Source organism: Ciconia boyciana, chromosome 8, assembly GCF_034638445.1.
Source record: "Ciconia boyciana chromosome 8, ASM3463844v1, whole genome shotgun sequence".
Lineage (NCBI taxonomy): Eukaryota > Metazoa > Chordata > Aves > Ciconiiformes > Ciconiidae > Ciconia > Ciconia boyciana.
This window is the reverse complement of record NC_132941.1, coordinates 52,548,815-52,565,239: the sequence shown is the minus strand read 5'-3', so window position 1 is coordinate 52,565,239 and position 16,425 is coordinate 52,548,815. Positions and strand designations below refer to the sequence as shown.

The window sequence follows — 16,425 nt, the reverse complement described above, 5'->3', positions numbered from 1 at the left end:
CAGTTATCCATGAGGCGGGAGTTATATATAAAAGGTTTGGTTGTTCAACACCTCATTTGTACATCTGTTTAAAGTTCCTGCCACTTTTTAAGTCCTGAAGTGTATCGTTGTTAATCTCTGCTGGATCTGACTTCAGGCGCGTGCTTTCAGTGGTTGTGTTTCCCAGCTGTGACAGCCTTGTGGCAGTGCCTTTAAGGAGTGCAGAACAGTTGTTCAAGAACAAATGCTTAAAAAAAAACAACTTGTGGGTTTCACTTCGGTAACGGAAAAACAACTTCTATGCCTTTCGCAAACTGGCGGCATTTCCCAAGGACTCAGGTGATCCCAGTGGGGCTGGCATGGAGCATGAAGCGTGTTGCTAACGTTCATTCTGACAGAAGGAGAGCTTCAGCACTATCCTCACTTCTGTGACTGTTCATTTTACTCAAGTGTTGCTTGTTCCTGTAAACACAGAGCAAATGTGGTGTTACCCACAAAATCATGCTTGGTTTGATTAGAGGAAAAAATGTGAATGTTTCAAGCATCCTAAAACAGTGCCCAGGGACATGGAAACCTGGGACTTCCAAGGCTGAAAGATCACAGTGCTACAGTTAAGCAGGCAAAGGCATTCAGGGGAGTTGACTGACAGGGTATGGTGCAGAAAAAGAAACGGGATGTGGTCTGAGCAGAAAACTGGAAATCTGGACCGCTCTGGAGTAAGCTGCTGTCCTATGACTTCTTGCGTGGTACAACAGAGATAATAGTGGCAGATCATTTTACAAGGAGCTGTGAGAATGTAATTGGGTTGGAAAGCCTTTTGCAGATGAAAAACATTATGCCTGGTAAGTACTATTTCCCTTTTTTTCACTTGACTGGGAAATTAACATACAAAATTACCTGTTTGTCTTCTTATGTCTCAGAGTCATCCTTTCTTCTCCATGTGGGCTTTTGTTATCTGACCATTATTTGCTATATATAACTGTCACACACAAGAAAAATTACTTGTTCATTGCAGAGGATTTAAAGAGTGTTGTGTTAGAATATGATTATGTTTATAATTAATTAACTGGAAATGATAATGAAGAAGTGGGGCAAGTGAAGTATTACATTAGCGTGTTGTAGTGCATTCATTAGACCCTGTTGTGTTTTCTGTTTGGGCATGTTATCCCTTACACAGTGTTTCACATGGACATGCTACTGTCTAGATTAAAACAGAAAAAAATAATGTAAAAAGCTAGTTTAGCTGTAATTTAACATCTGGAACTGGTATCTGCATACCAGATGGTGCATGCTGAGCAGAAGCCTTTTGGACACCATTCAAGACATGTAAATAGACCAAGGAAGAGGAACAGAAGCATCTCCAGTGTCATCAGCTCCTCATCTAGTTTTCTGCATTTTACTTTCAGATATTGCTAAGTCACTTTTCTGTAAAGTTGTTTAAAAATATCCCAACCACAATCTTCATATTCAGTGACTGAAGGCAGTCGGAGCCATTGACCCTGCCAAAAACTATATGCCACGTCCTTTCCCCACTCTGTGTCGTGAACTTTCACATCAGAAATAAACTGATGACATTCATCCCATAGCTGACAGTCTAAGAAGAATTATTATTCTTCTTAGAAGAATAATCAGAAGAAGAATTATTATTTTGGAACATCTTGAGTTACCTATCTTGTGAAGAGGAGGCTGTGGTGTCGGTAAAAGAAAACACTGTCACTCTTCTCTCTTTCGTCTTCCCAAATCAGTGGCCACTGGTAGCACCAAAAGTCTGGCTTAGGAGGTGGTTCAGTACCAGGGAAGTCAGAATCACTTGACTTATTTTGAACTTTAGAAGCTTGAGACAGTTTTGTTCTTGTACTTTATGAGTTTAAGGACACAAACCTACTTACAATAACACTGTTTTCTGCCTACAAGAATCTAATTTGGGTAGGGACATGGCATTTCCATTTTGAAGTACGTTGTAACAGCTACTACACACATGCTGCAGTGATCATGTGTTCTACTACTAGCATGACTGAGAATGTCAGCTTGCCAACTGACAGCAGTTTTAGTATCATCATGTTACATTGCACATAAAATACAATTTCATGCATTGTTTTATAGGGTAATATCTCTGAGCCTTATTAAATTAAAGGACCACTTAACTCAGAATTGAAAAAATTCAAGGCTGTCTGATACAGCATTGCCACAGTGGTTTTATTTGCTTTCAAGTCAAAATGAGGTTAAACTTTGAATTCTTGTTAATTACTTCTATGTTCTCTTATTGTGTTTGTCTCTTTCCTTGCATAGGGTTGAGAAATACTGTTAATGGGTGGGTTGGGCAAACAAAGTCTTTTTGTCTTGAAGACAAGAGCCTGAAGTTTTTAGCCTTCTCTTCTGAGAAATTGTGGACATTAAATTGCTGAATTTGTAGCCACTATGATTACAGCTAGAATTAATTTTAATGCTGCAAGCTCAAAATGAAATGAAAGCAGATTGAAATAACTCTCACAGGTTTTAGATTCCTTGTTTTCCCATCAAGGATTGCTGTTGCATCCTCATGGGGTGAATAAGATCTTCTACATGTATGGAAACTCCCAAGTCTCCCTAGGTTTATGTGCTGGATACACTAATACTAGCGGCTCAGAAATCTGTGTTGTGTATGGGGCCGACTGTCCCCTTCCTATTCGAGCTCTTTGGTTTGCTTGTGTTAGTGAATCACATTTAGTACATAAAAGAATGTTTCTTTTAAGCTGGGTGTTATTGGGAGGAAACTCAAAGGAGCAGGAAGAACAGCAGGGTTTGACTGTGGTTTGTGTGTATAGTTAAATAGTTGCTGCTTAAAATCTTGGAGGGCTTGACGCAAGCAAGAGTCATCAGCTATTTCAGCCCTTGCTGTTAGCGGAGATTAAGACAAGTTTCTGTGATGTTATGCAGCCATCACCCCAGCAGCCCTTCGTTCTCTGCTGCTGACCTTGCTGCCTGCCAGCCAGGGAGCGAGGCCCGTGCCGATTCACCAGGGTTCCCTTGCTCCCTGGAAGCGACGGCCTTACACCAGGATCTGCAAATACCTGTGAAGGGCTGCGTTTGCTGTCAGGGCAGAACTGAGAATTTTTGAAAAATTCCTGTTTAAATCCTTAAGTTAGAGAGATTGGAGGGTCCTTTTGTAGAGCATTTTGTTTGCTAAATAGTAGTTTCTTTTGTTATCATTATAGAGAATGATTCATCTCTCCTTATTCATCCTGAGTAGCTAGACGACCAGTAGTCAGTAACAATTCTGGTCTGCCTTCCTGTTTTACTAGTACTGTCAAAACTGCCCATGCTTTGGTAAAGGAAAATGTTGCACGTAATCCAAAAGATTTACAGCCTTCTCTGTTTTGTGTTTACTGCAAACTGCAGGAAGAAAGATAAAGGTATGTCAGCAGAGAGTCTTCACTGCAACACTCACCTGAGACTAGAAGTTGGTGAGGCCCATTGGAAATGCAGCAGAGAGAGATTGGTTTCACACAGCATTTTATTTGGCTGCTTCCTTCTCAGTGGGAGCTACACTTGTAATTAGTAGGTTTGGATCCAAGTAATGCAGGAGGCCTTGGCATTACTAGGTCCTAAATGGGACAGGTTGCACAATGAGGTGATTGATAGATGTCCCTTGACAGGAGCAGGGCTAAAGCAGTGACGTTCTCAAACAGGCTGTAATTTCACACCGGGCCGTTGGCAGATGGAGAGGGAATTAATAAGAATTACAAACTCAATTGTGCTTGAAAAGATTCCTCAGTGACTACCCTCCTTCTCCAAAAGTTATGGCCTTGTTGAAGGTTTTATCTTCTATCTGAGGTAGACAAGATGTAATATCAGTAGGCAGGATGCTTTCATTTGGAATGCTTTTCCTGTACTTAAATCACTGCGGCTTCCACATTCTCCAGAAATCAATAATAAAATTATCTTTGGCTGCTGAAAGCTGTTTCAATAAAAAAGAAGGGGAAACAAGGCTTGAAAAATACTGTTTTTATTGTGTGCAAATATGATTAATACAACATAATCTGATTGGAATATAGCTTGTGTCCTGGAAACATTGGCAACTTAGTGCCAAGATTTGGTGCACTGCAAAGATTTTATTGCAAAATTGCTTATGCTTTCAGCTGTAGCATTTCCCTTCTCATCACATGGGAAAAGATCATGGGAAAGACAGCTTTAGTCTTTCCCAACTTACTCCAAAGTGCAACATGCGGAAACAGGTTTTGCCCCTTCCTCAAGTAGGCGTTTGTGTCTAAGCCATCTTTGCAGTTTGGAGGAGAGGGAATTTTTTCACACCCACATCTTATTTTTGAAATGTTTTTCTTTACCTGTTGACTCTGGAAAAGATACACTCAACGAGAAGGTAGGATTGGCTTGTTGCTGCCTGTGATCTGGGAGAAAAGGTGGCAGCTGAATTGAGAACTGGTTCTTCAATTGATCTAGTATTTTTACTGTAGCTGAGTTGTATCAGTTTTCTGTGTTTCAGTTTCCACAACTGAGAAATGGGACTAATGAATTTGTACCTTGTATAAAAAATTTCTGGATTGCACAGATGAAAAACAAAGTATAAACGTGGGAGTTTTATACATGAAAGATTGAACTGAATACTTCAAAAAGCTGCTGAGCTTGTAATGTTTGCAACTACAAAGAAATATTTGTTCTTCTGTTCAGATACTGTTATTGTCTGTTTATTGGTACTGGACTCCAATAGAGATGTTCTAACAAGGCTCTCCTGCTTAGGTTAAAGGTTTGTCTTTAGTTCCATCATGATGTAAGGACTACAGGCTTTGAGGCTCTTTTGAGGAGATACTAAGCAGTTTTGCTTCATTCCCCGTTCTCTGGATGATACAATTCTTTGTGTTGTACAGAAATAGTATGGTGGCTAGAGAAAGGAATTGGTAGATGTGACAACAGTAGCCTTCAAACTGTCCCAGCAAAAAATGAGAGATGCCTTGGCTATTGCACATCTGCTGTCTGTGTTTTCACATTTGCACGTTTCCAGTTTAACAGGTGCAGATTTTGTAGATTTCAGAGGCTGATTTAGCCATTAGTGTTTTAAAGCTAAAGGCAAATGGAGAAGTTAAATTGTTCCTAGTATGCTTTGAGCTTGATGTTTTTTCAAATACCAGTGCAGTGCTCGAGTGGCTATTGTCCCTGCTCTCTTTGTGTTGCTGCTCTTTGGAGTTTGACCATTTAAAGCTGTGTAATGAGCAAACCAAGGTCTGGAGCTGTGGGATCTCGCATGCTGGCATTGGGAATGAGGAGTGGAGAAAGCATGTGTTGCTTGCTACATCCCAGTAAATCACCGACTGACAAACTGCTAATCTGCTGTCTGTGGATTCTTGGAGAATCAGAGTGTTAGACAGAAGCTGCTGAAAGAACAAGTCTTCACAGTGTAAGGAAAGTTTCAAAAGCTGCTATATTCTGTTTTCTTGCTCTTAAAAACATGAGAATAACACCAAGCTGGGTCAGCAGGCTGTTAGTATACCAATGGCCAGTTCTTGTCTTTGCCAGATGGATGGAAATATGGAGGTATTTTTCACTTTAATAGACCCCCTTATCTAGTAATCTTAATACCACAACAGAAGTACTATTAAGTTGCAAATACCCTTGTGATGACACAAACAGCTTACTCTGTAGGAGGAACCAAAGCTGAGAGTACAGAAGGCTTTAACTCTGAGATCACGTGTGCTATTGCTTTGTGAATGCCTTATTTTAGCACACTACAGAAAAACTTATGTATGTGGCTTATTGACAGCATGGGCACTTGTGCTACATAGAAGCCCAGGTGCACACTGTTAAACAAATGTGTAGCTTTTGAGGCTGACTCTCTTAAGTGCCTATGGAGAGAAATTAAGAAGCTGGATCTGTCTGGACACTGATACAGCTGAATAATGCCTTAGATATAGTGTGTAAATGGTTATTATACCTTTAAGTCATTTTCTTTTTATTTCTAGATGGTAGCAAATTATGTTTGAACATGAAGCCCATGCAACTATTTCTTCCCTGTTCAGAAGTCTTCATTGAAGAACTAAGCCCGTATTTTGGCACAGTAGTTTGTTTCCATGGAAATGCAGGGATATTTCCAGTATGGGATTATGACTCCCAGTGGGCTGTATCTGAGAGAGGTAAATTGTGAAGGCCACTTGTTAAGCACAAAAAAGGATTCTCTTGTGTCAGGGAAACCATAAAAAATTCCCATAAAAGAACAGGTGACTGTGTAGTCATCTTTAAAATATTATTCCAGTGCAAAGGAATGTTATGTCAACTATTAAAATAGACAAACTGAAGTTTCCTTGAAATGCAGAGTCTGTCTGAATTGCTTCTCTCAACATGCAAAATGTGACCTCAGTGCTGTTGTTGTTACCTCAAGCCATGCATTTTTATTCAGCAGAAGAAATCTTTCCAACACTAAGCTCTGTTTTGCCAGCCTCTGAGGCATATCCAAACAGCCCAAATCTTTGTTACATCGAAGGCAAACAAAGTGCAGCAGTAGAAAGCTAAAAATATCTGGAATTTACCAATGAGAGCACTAATAAGCCTGCTTTGGGAAGAGTTAAAGCTGATGATACTTGACAACACTTTTGTTTTTAAAACAAGTAGAAACACAGCACTAAAAACAACCTGAAGTGTAGACCCAGCAATTCAGAGCCAAGCTGAACATACAATACTGCGTCAGTCCTTGAAGCAACAACAAATCCTGTCTTTACAGATCCTTTTAGCATGCAGAGTGGGAGAATAGGAGCTGATACGGTTCCAGGTTAGAGGTTTTAGAGCTGAAAGCTGTGCTGTGCACTTGGGGATGTTTGCAGGAGCATTAGAGGTAAGGAATTTTCCATGGCTCTTAGGCTGCAGAGTGGGTGCATAGCTGCTTTATGGGCACTGCTGCAGTTGCGGACTGCAGAGCCTTTGTGCTTCTCTATAGGCGTGTGCTGGTTTCCACCCAGAACGCTGTATTTGGCATTGTCAGAAAAGGGTGCTGAGGAGCCACCAAAGCTCAGATCCAAAAGATTCAACCCTCTGATGATTAGTGACTCTTGCCTTGCTTCCTGTTATCAGATTTACTGTCAAAACCATCTGTGGCCACGAGAGGCTTAGTGCAAGATCTGGCTGTTCATGCACGGCAGAGCAGCTTGTGTGTTAAGCGTACGAGAATATCCTGGGATGCACCTGGAGGTTTTGTCAAGGTCTTGTTTGCTGATCACTACAAATACATAATTTCTAGTGAAATAGAAAAGGTACATTAAATATTGAAGTGTGCTTAAAGCTCAGCTTTGTCTTACTGCACAGAACACTTCTGTGTTTGAAAATGTTTCTTTGGGTAGATGAAAATTATGATCAATATGGCAGCAGTTTCTTCTCATTTCAGATTGAAAAATTGAGTGAATTCAAAGAAACAAAACATACTGTTGCTACCCATTTTGTTTGTTCGGTACTATGAAAACTCAATTTAAATATAGGCTGAAATACTACAATTCTGCTTTGCATAATACAGTGCATTTTTATTTATGGTCTAGTGGTTAAAATCAAAACCCAAGAGACAAGAGGACTGGGGTCTGTTCCTGGCTGTTTTTCAACTTGTTTTGACCGTAGACAAATCCCTTATGGTCACAGTTCAGCCGAGTCCATAAACAAATGGCAAGTCAGTGATTCACCACATTCCTAATTGAAAACATATGAGTTGTCCCATGGGTTTCGTTTGGGATTTCTTGTGGTTACAGTTAGGCACGTTTACCACTTTGTCAGTTTGTTTACAGGCACTGAGCTCCCAGGTGGGCACAGCACAAACATGCACGACTCCATTGCCCTGCACGCAGGGAGGCACATAGCAAGCACATGTTTACATGGGCAGAGGTGAACTGAAACCAGTGCTGTACACAACCAGGGCTTTAAACAGGAGTGTCTGTTTTTCCCTTCGTGTCCGGTGAGGGTGCTGTGAAGTGAAATGTCTGCAGTGGCCGTGGCAGAAGTTGAGGTAACACTTGATGGGTCTTTGGAAAGAGAAATGCAAGGCAAGGGGAGCTAGAGGTTTGTGCTTACCCCCGCTCCTGGGATTGCCAAGCCAGCTGAGCGTGTTTGTACGGAGGCTCCTGCAGTACAGGTACCTCTGCAGTGTTTCCAGTTCTCACGGAAAAGAAAATCCTGTGCCGTGTTTCCAGTGCAAAATGGGAGCATCTGCCAGGCTGTGCAAGCCAGGAGTGAGTCTGGGCTCCCGTCAGAGCTGAGCACTTTGACTCCGCTGTCAAAACCGAAGGGAAGCTAACACCTAGGTGTGAAACTTAAACATGACATTTCAGATTCCTTCCTGTGTAAGTAATGAATTATTTTAACATAGAGAGCAGCGTAGCTTGGAACTTTACCGTTTCCCTTTCGTTATGTTTCAGTGACAGTGCCTGACAACATCTCCCCTGGTTAGAAAAGACCCCATAACACAGAAGCTGAAGTCATTAGTATTCTAGAGCATAAATCCTCTTCTTTTCTGACTATGTATGAAAACTGGCATTGCTCTGTAACGGCTTATGAAGATAATACTGAGCCTCCTTTCAGGGTATCTATATAGAGGTCAGATAGCATTCTTCACTACCTGGTTACTTCTGAGAATCCTCAGACCTCTGGCCCTACAGCTGAGACAAACTTTCCTCAAACTATGGCAGTATGTGGAATGCCTGCCCAACACTTACTAGTGTGTTTAATTGGTGTTGTTGCTTCAGTGGGGTTATTTTTTAACTAAGTTCCATGTCCCAAACAGCTCCAGGACTGGTCACTCACTGTTTCCCTCTGGATTCTCAGCTGGAGTTGCAGGTTGGGTGTGATCAGAAGTGTCAGGGAATGAGTATTTGGTGATTGCGTGAAATAGTTAGCAGTCTGGTTGGTTGTGGAGGGGTGACTGTCACACATCCTGGCGGTAGCTGGCACTAAATGCCCAGCTTTGGGGCTACATACAGAGGAGATGTTGACATAATGGAGAGCTCTGGGGATAGATCTATCCTATTTTGGGACACTAGTCTAGGGTCTCATTTGATAGACATTGTTGAGGCAGGATACACAGATACTTGTACTGTTATAGGGGATGGGGCTGTAAAAGGGGATCCTGGTCCTCAAGGCTTTAACTAAGCACTTTTCATCAGGACAACATTTATATGTTGTATTTCTAATACATTATTTGTGGTGCAATTCAGAATATGGATCAACATTTAAAATGAGCAGCACTTTGATCCTGCTCTTTAAGTCAGGTTTGTATAATTTCAGAAATGTATTTGCACAAGCTTAATTATGCATGTTGTGCCTGAGATGTATATAAATCTGGATACTAGCTACCCACCTGTCCATATATGTCCCTAACTGATTTGCATGCCTTACTCACTGGGGAATAAGCAGCAACTGAAATAACCTGTTTCTAGTTATTTTACTTTCATTTCTTCAAGACTTAACACAAAGTAATTGGGCTGCATTTCCTGTCCTTCAGAAAAAAGGCTAAACTCCTTGCATTATCTGTCCACCTTTTGGCTTATCTGTCTTTATGTGACCTCTGGGGAACCCAGATAGCGGGTAAAATTTCTGAAGACTGAGTGTTTGTTAAAGCTTTTTGCAACCCTTTGGAGGAGGTCATCACCTCTAGTTTGAGAAATACTGATCTTATCTGGACACCTGGAAGTCAAAAGCCAATTAGTTTCATCTGCCAGACAAAACTGGGGGTAGACTAAGGTGTTTCAATTCCCAAGACACTCTCAGTGGCCAGGGCCGAGGACAGGGAAGCCCACAGCGCAGACAGTGCTCTCAGCCCCTGCGTGGGGAAGAAGTCGAGGTGGTATGTGCCCAAAGGGTCAGAGCAGGCGATGCACCAGCCACAGAAAGCAGCTGCTCCCGGTAAGTCCCTTGCCAATGCGGGGGTGTTTCTGGGGGCACTGCGAGCATCTTTCCCTGGGCTGCTCTCTCGGCTTCCAGATGGGAGGGAGGGCAGGCGAAGAGTTGGCTGATGGAAGGGATGAAACTCCTTCAGGAGATGCTAGGACGTCATAGGAGAGCACACTGGCAAAAGAGAGTGACAGATGGGGAAAAACCGGGGGCAGGGATGAATGAGACTTCAGGTCATCATTTAGTAGTCCTCGCCCTGCCTCTGTCCCCAGAGGAGCTGCTCACTCTGCGGGCTTCTGTTGCTACTGCAGCAACCTTCCGAGCTCATCTTTCCCTTCCTAAACCAGGGTGCTGGTGATGAGGAGCTACTTCCTGAAAGCTGCCTCAGGGGTGTGGGAAATCAGCGTGTTGCCACTGTTCTCAATTCAGAGCTTTTACCAGCACCAAATCCGTAGTGGTCGGAAATAAAATGGCTAGGCAGGACTGGCTTGCAGGTGTGCAGTTTGAGACAGCAAACGTACCTCACAAAAGTGACATGGCTGAAGCAGCACAAAAAGGAGTGGTTATTGTAACTTTAGCTCCTGCTTCTCTCCTATGATCCATGACTAGCTTGTAAGAAGCATCAACAAGCCCTGGAAGAAACCATGTTACATCTTCAGTGAGAAGCTGCCCTGCCTGCATTTGAAATCTTTGTCTGTGCGGAGGAGGAACAAGGAAAGAAATGGGCAGCCCTTGAAGGACTTTCTCCTCCCCACAGCTTAAACAGAGCCATCACATGCACTACAGCCTTCCCCAGCTATTAGTTTTGAAACAAAACAGGCTTTAAACACTTGTTTTCAGAGAAGTCTTCCAGGAGGTCTGCATACTTGTGTGGGTCCTTTTTGCAACATCATTCCAACTCATTCAGCTTTGTATTTAGTGCAAATTGGATCTCACAGTTATTCCTGATTACTCTGTGCATACCTGTAAGTTGCAGAATAGGTCTGGTCTTCTTACTGTGTGTGCTTGCAGACCGGTGCACTGCAATACGGTGCAGCACTATGTGCAGGTTTGGTACCAGTTTATCCCGCAATGCTTCGCACATAAAAGCCCAAGCGGAAGCGTGTTAAAGTATGTAACTGAATTTAGACGTGCTACGTCAGACTGACCTGGTGTGCAAGGCTCTCGCTGGGAGTGCCTTCAGATGTAGGGCAAAATTCTCTTCTCAGATTCCCGGAGTAGCTCCTGACTCAGTCTCCCGAGTCTCCTGTGCTGACATGTGCAGGCGTTTTGTGGTGTGAAAGAAAGTGAGTGCCCTGAAAGGAGTAATCTCTCACCAACTGAGGAATGGACAATAATGGCAAAGCCCCAGAAAGAGCACGAGACCCTTTCTTGAACCAGTTGCTCTGCATCTGAGAGAAACTCAAAGGGTTTGTGTCACTTGGGCAATGTGCTTGTAGCCTCTTCCTCCTAATTATCACTGAGCTGATGATCTGAGACTGCTTTGTGGGTATGAGGACAGAATTTTGCCTGCAGGATGCACGATTACCAACTGTGCCTCCTCTATAAATCAGTTGTAAGTGTATTTGGAATAGCTGCCAGGCCGGTTTCTGAGCTTACCAGAGGACAGAGCTCCAGCCGATACAGTCCCACATGGCACAGAGCTGTTGCAGTTTTAAAATCAGTCTGATTTTTTTCTTTAACAGGGGAGCCCAGTGTAACTCCGTCAAGACTGGAGTGACACTCTGAATCTGCATCTGCCTCATGTGAGTTAAAATCCTGGCAGCAGCATTTTGCATAAGCTGGAGCCTCTGTAGAGATCTTTTTCTTTTTTTTTTTTTTTTTTTCCTTTTCAGGAAGGCTATAAAATTGTTACTGTATGTGTCTTGGCAGCAAAGGTAAAAACAACCACACAAATGCATGAGAATTGCATACCTTACTGCACAACCCCTGCTCATTCCAGATTGGCTTCCCTCCTAGCACGTACTGTGTAAGGGACGTCCGCACTCATCACAGACCTGAAGGCTTGCAACGTTCACTCCCGGGGTACTGCTTTTTACCTTTCAATAGCATAATGTTAAGCCAAGTGATGGTATTAAGGGGAGGCTGAAATGCTGTCAACTGGCTTCTGGTTTTTTTAAACCTTCGGTTGTTTTCTTTCCACCCCGGTTGCATAATCCACGAGCGCTGGGTGCCGATTGTCCTGTGCCGCTGAAGTATTTGCCTGTGTTGGAACATGGACTATTAAAATAACATGGTCCTCTGGAGCCGGGGACTTGGCATGGTGGCAGAGACATGGCCATCAGGTAGTAAGAAAGAGAAAAAGAAATCAGAATAAGTTGTAGCATGTGCTTTGGTTTTACTGTTGTCCCACGTGCATTGGGCAAGGACACTGAAAATGGGTTCATGGCTCTGCCTCTTCACCTGTCACAGAGTTGGGGATGCTTGAAGACTGGGCCCCTCTCAGCTGCGTGAAAGAGCTGGGCACGGGAGACACTGCATGGCAAATAGCTGAATTCATGGCATCACCATGGCACATAAATTATCTCCAGTTGTGGTCTCAGCAACCAGGTCTGAGGAAGAGGGATGTTCCAGGAGAGTTTAAAACTATTTTTTCGTTATGCAGCTGCAGAAAAAAAAATTGATCTGTTCTCCCTACTCTTTTTCCCCACGCATGCCCGAAGTAAACAGGATACAAGAGAGAGTGACCAGCCCTGAGTACAATATTGAAATACATTTTTTCATCTAGTAATGCACATAGCTGGAGCATCTTCCCCAAATGTGCTGCCGTAGTTGCAGCACTGTTAGCCTGTTCATACTTGGTCTGAAGGAGGTGGATCATTTGTTTGCCTGGAAGCTCATGTTACTGAAACAGGCATTCGCACAGCTTACGAGAAATGTCAGTGGGTTGTGGCTTGTACCGATTGATGCAGGATGTGCTGTGGTGTAGGGTGCTGTCAAGGTGGGCTTGGTGAGCTCTCAGTCTGTTCCCAGCTGTGTGTCTAATTACAGAAAAATTTATCTTGAGCAGTAAGTATGATGGTAACTGGAGAACATTTGTTGTGCCTTTCCTGTTTCCAGGAGTCCAGTTTCACATGTCTCTGTTTAGTTTGTATATCAAGGAGAAGGCTCTCATTTTCCAGATATTGTGGAGTGGTAGAAAAATAGGGAAAGGACCTGAGGCATGAATGAGCTAGTAGTTTAGTTTTATTCAAAGAGATGTCAAGGAAGCAAAATCTAGAGCTTGAGAGGTAAGGGGAATAACTGCCCGCCGAAAAGAAACATTCAGATTAATCCTATTGCAGTACTGCCTCAACAGAGACTTGGGATGATGAAGGCCGAGGTTGACATCTGTTCTTCAGCCTTTTTCCTACTGGTGCTTCAGCTTGTTTCCTTAGACTCGGAGAGTTAAAAGGAGGTCTGTAGGGATAAATCTAAGACAAAGAGGCAAATACAAAAAGGAAGAAATTGAGTGAGGGCATTTTGTGAGCAGCTGGCCACAGGTCCCACCACAGCCATTCTCTGGTGGAACGTTAACAAGATGCACAGGTTGTTTAACAGAGAGCCCTACAGTTTCTCTGGAAAGGTTCTGCTGGAGCTGTTGATGAACCACTTCCTTTGTGTCTGGGCAGCATCACCATGGTTGGTGAGTTCAGACAGAGCAGGGTTTTCTTGGAGAAGTGTTTTGTTTGGGAGTGATGTTTTATGGATAAGTTGGTGACATGGTCAAATTCCCAGGAAGCTAATGAGGAGGAGTGCAGCAGCTTCATGGACAGAGCGGGGGACCGGAGGCTGCTTCACATAACGGGGAGCTTTGCAGCGCTTTCACCTTCTGAGAGTATGTACAGGTGTATTTATTACCATTTTCCCTGGGAAGTGCCTTTACTGTCCTGCATCAGAGGAATTCCTTTTTCCAGATGATGCTCTGGTGTCACTCTCACAATGTTGTTCATCACCTAACTGCCTTTTGCTCCCTCCAACTCTAGCTCACTCCCCAGAATTGCCTTGTCAGTCACTGCTTTCTTCATTAGCTGTAGTTTTTGATTGCTTATTCCTATCTATAGCTCAATCAACCTTTCCTTTCCTAAAGGACAGAAAAGACTACGTGCATTGAATGTTGTATCATGTTGTTGACGTTTGCCATTGGTATAATAATGCTTGAAGATTTTGATAACTGTTTTATTGATTTTAGTTATCTGTTTAAGAACATTACAGGTTTGCTCATTACGTTTTTAATGGTGTTAGTTTAATGGGGAAAATTAACTCTTAGGATTCTGGTGCTTTTTAGATTATTAAGAGATACAGGAGCCCTCTGTCACGGTTACTATGATCTGAGTCTTGACAGTCTTGTTTCTTCTATAGTCCTTGCCTTTTTAGTATTTTTGTAGTATTTTTACATACTTGTTTTCTCCTCTCAAATTGAGCTTCTGTATTCCACAGTATATATATAGTGGTGATTACTTGGGCAGTATAGACAATGTGTATTAATATATATTGTGAGGCCCACAGATGTGCTAGACCTCTCTCAGGAAAAGCAGTCTGTCTTCTAACGAGCTTACTGTGTAACTTGCACAGTTTTGTATTTCACTCAGCTAAATTTGAAATATTCAAGTGTTTGAGGCAGTTGGGCCCATTGAACCCATGATAACCCTCACTGCAGTCAAGGGTTGTATTTGACCTTGTTACATCTTAGGACCAATTTAAGATGGCAACATGCAGCAAATGTAAGCACACCGTCAGAGAAACACAGTGATTTCTGTCTGTCATAGAAACACAGTGATTTCCTTTTAAATGTTAATTTAATGATCTTATTAAGCAGTAACATTTCCAGTACACAGGAAGGTCACTTGCAGGAAGAAGACAGGCCTGATGGTAGGAATGACTTGGTTGAACAAGTCCATTTCTTTTGCATTGAGCTAAGGTGTGTGTCACAGATGAGCAGCTCCTCTGAAATGTGAGAACAGTAAGCTTGCTTAAAAGAGTAGCATTTTGATGCACAAGGGTAATAGCTAACAGATTTTTACAGTACCATATGGTATTATTAACAAACAAATCGTATGTTAACTTGACAGGTCTACCTTCAAGCTAACTTAGTTTGCAGCAAACATAAATTCCCCTAAGATGAAATCTGGAGACAGTACTAAGCTTTGGGATTGTATCCAGAGCAGTAACAGTAGCACAGCAGCGATGACTTTCAGGCTTTCTAACCATGAATACATGTGTTCCCAAAATTTATTGGTTTCTTCATCAGCTTTGTGAAAACACAGCAAACCAAAACCCGATCCGAGCAGGTGGAACAGGGAGCGTTCATGCATCTGCCTAACGGGACTGCAGGGAGAGGAGCTGCAGTTTGAAATACATTTTTCCTGATGCAGAGAGCTGTGATATACTGATGGATATTTAATCTGGTACACTCTGCTGCTGAAACCTGAACTGCAGCTCCACTCGGCTGCAGTCCTGAAGCATGAGCTAATTCCACCGTGGCTCTGGGCTGGGGGACCCGAGGCAGCGAAAGGCAGGAGCGAAGAAGGGAACGTGTGATGTGGAGGAGGGAGGAGGGTGAATGGTACATTACTTTTAACTGCCTTCTTGTTTAACCCCCTAGCTGTTTTCAAATTTTCTAACTGAAATCTCATCTTGGTACAGTGTATAAATCCCCTGAATACGAATCTCTTGGATTTGACCTGACCGTAGAAAGATTAGTTTCCATTGGATACCCTCATGAGCTGCTCAATTTTGTGTATGATCCTGCATTCCCTACCAGGTAAATGACTAACAGATACCAACCCAGCCTGCTTGAGGCCTTGAATATTTGTTCTGTAAAGTTCATAGGCAACACATGAGGCCAGGTTTTCAGAGTTGTGCCTGTGAAGCCTGTGGTTGACCACAGATCATGGGGAAGGGAGCAGACTGCTCCAGTATGTGGAGGGCCTTTGCACACATGAATCCATGCCAGCAAAGAGGGAGTGTGCAAGAAAAGAGGCCTGCTGAAAACATGGTCCAAAAATAACCTTTCAAAGCAAAGACAGCAGAGACACAGTTGGATTGGGAGTTAAAACAAAATCAAGGGGAGAAGGAGCCGTTATTGTCCATGAGGCTGCTAGAATGTCTCAGAACATTTTTCTTTAATGATTTTAATTAATAGTGTCCTGGCGCATAAGACATCCTGAAAATTAAGCTGACAGTAAACAACAACAAAAGTGGGACCAATCCAGTTCACTTGTCTAGATGAATCAAACACTGAAAGCAAAGTTAATGGTGCAAAGTTACTAAATTCTTACATTTTGTCATTTGGTAGCAGAGGTAAAAAGGACATTGCTTGTTTTAAACAAGGCTTTTGATCTAACTCTGCGCCTTTAAGTTGTTTCCACTTGTGCCTTTGCTGGATTTTGCTTTCTTGACTCCTTTGGAGCTTCTTTACAAAAGACTGGCCAGAGGGTCTGTTGGCTTGTTGTTTCAGTTTTCAGTCTGGCAACCTCCTTCCTTCCCTCCCCTCAGCATGTTTTATGCCGAGACTGTTGCTGGGTGCGCCCATGCCCATAACAAGACAGTAGCCCTTCACAAACTTGTGATGAAGACACCATTAAATCCACAGCCTTCATCCCAGGGAGGGGACAG

The 16,425-nt window shown here is 42.7% G+C and overlaps 1 protein-coding gene across 1 annotated transcript in view; it reads left to right on the top strand.

The window, feature by feature from the left end:
- Nucleotides 1–16,425, top strand: part of NT5C2 (5'-nucleotidase, cytosolic II) — a 63,056-nt gene that overhangs the window by 33,277 nt on the left and 13,354 nt on the right. Inside the window, exon 4 of the mRNA XM_072870223.1 lies at nt 15,454–15,571. Within this exon, the coding sequence (XP_072726324.1) occupies nt 15,454–15,571 (118 nt within the window). The remainder of the gene's footprint in view (nt 1–15,453; nt 15,572–16,425) is intronic.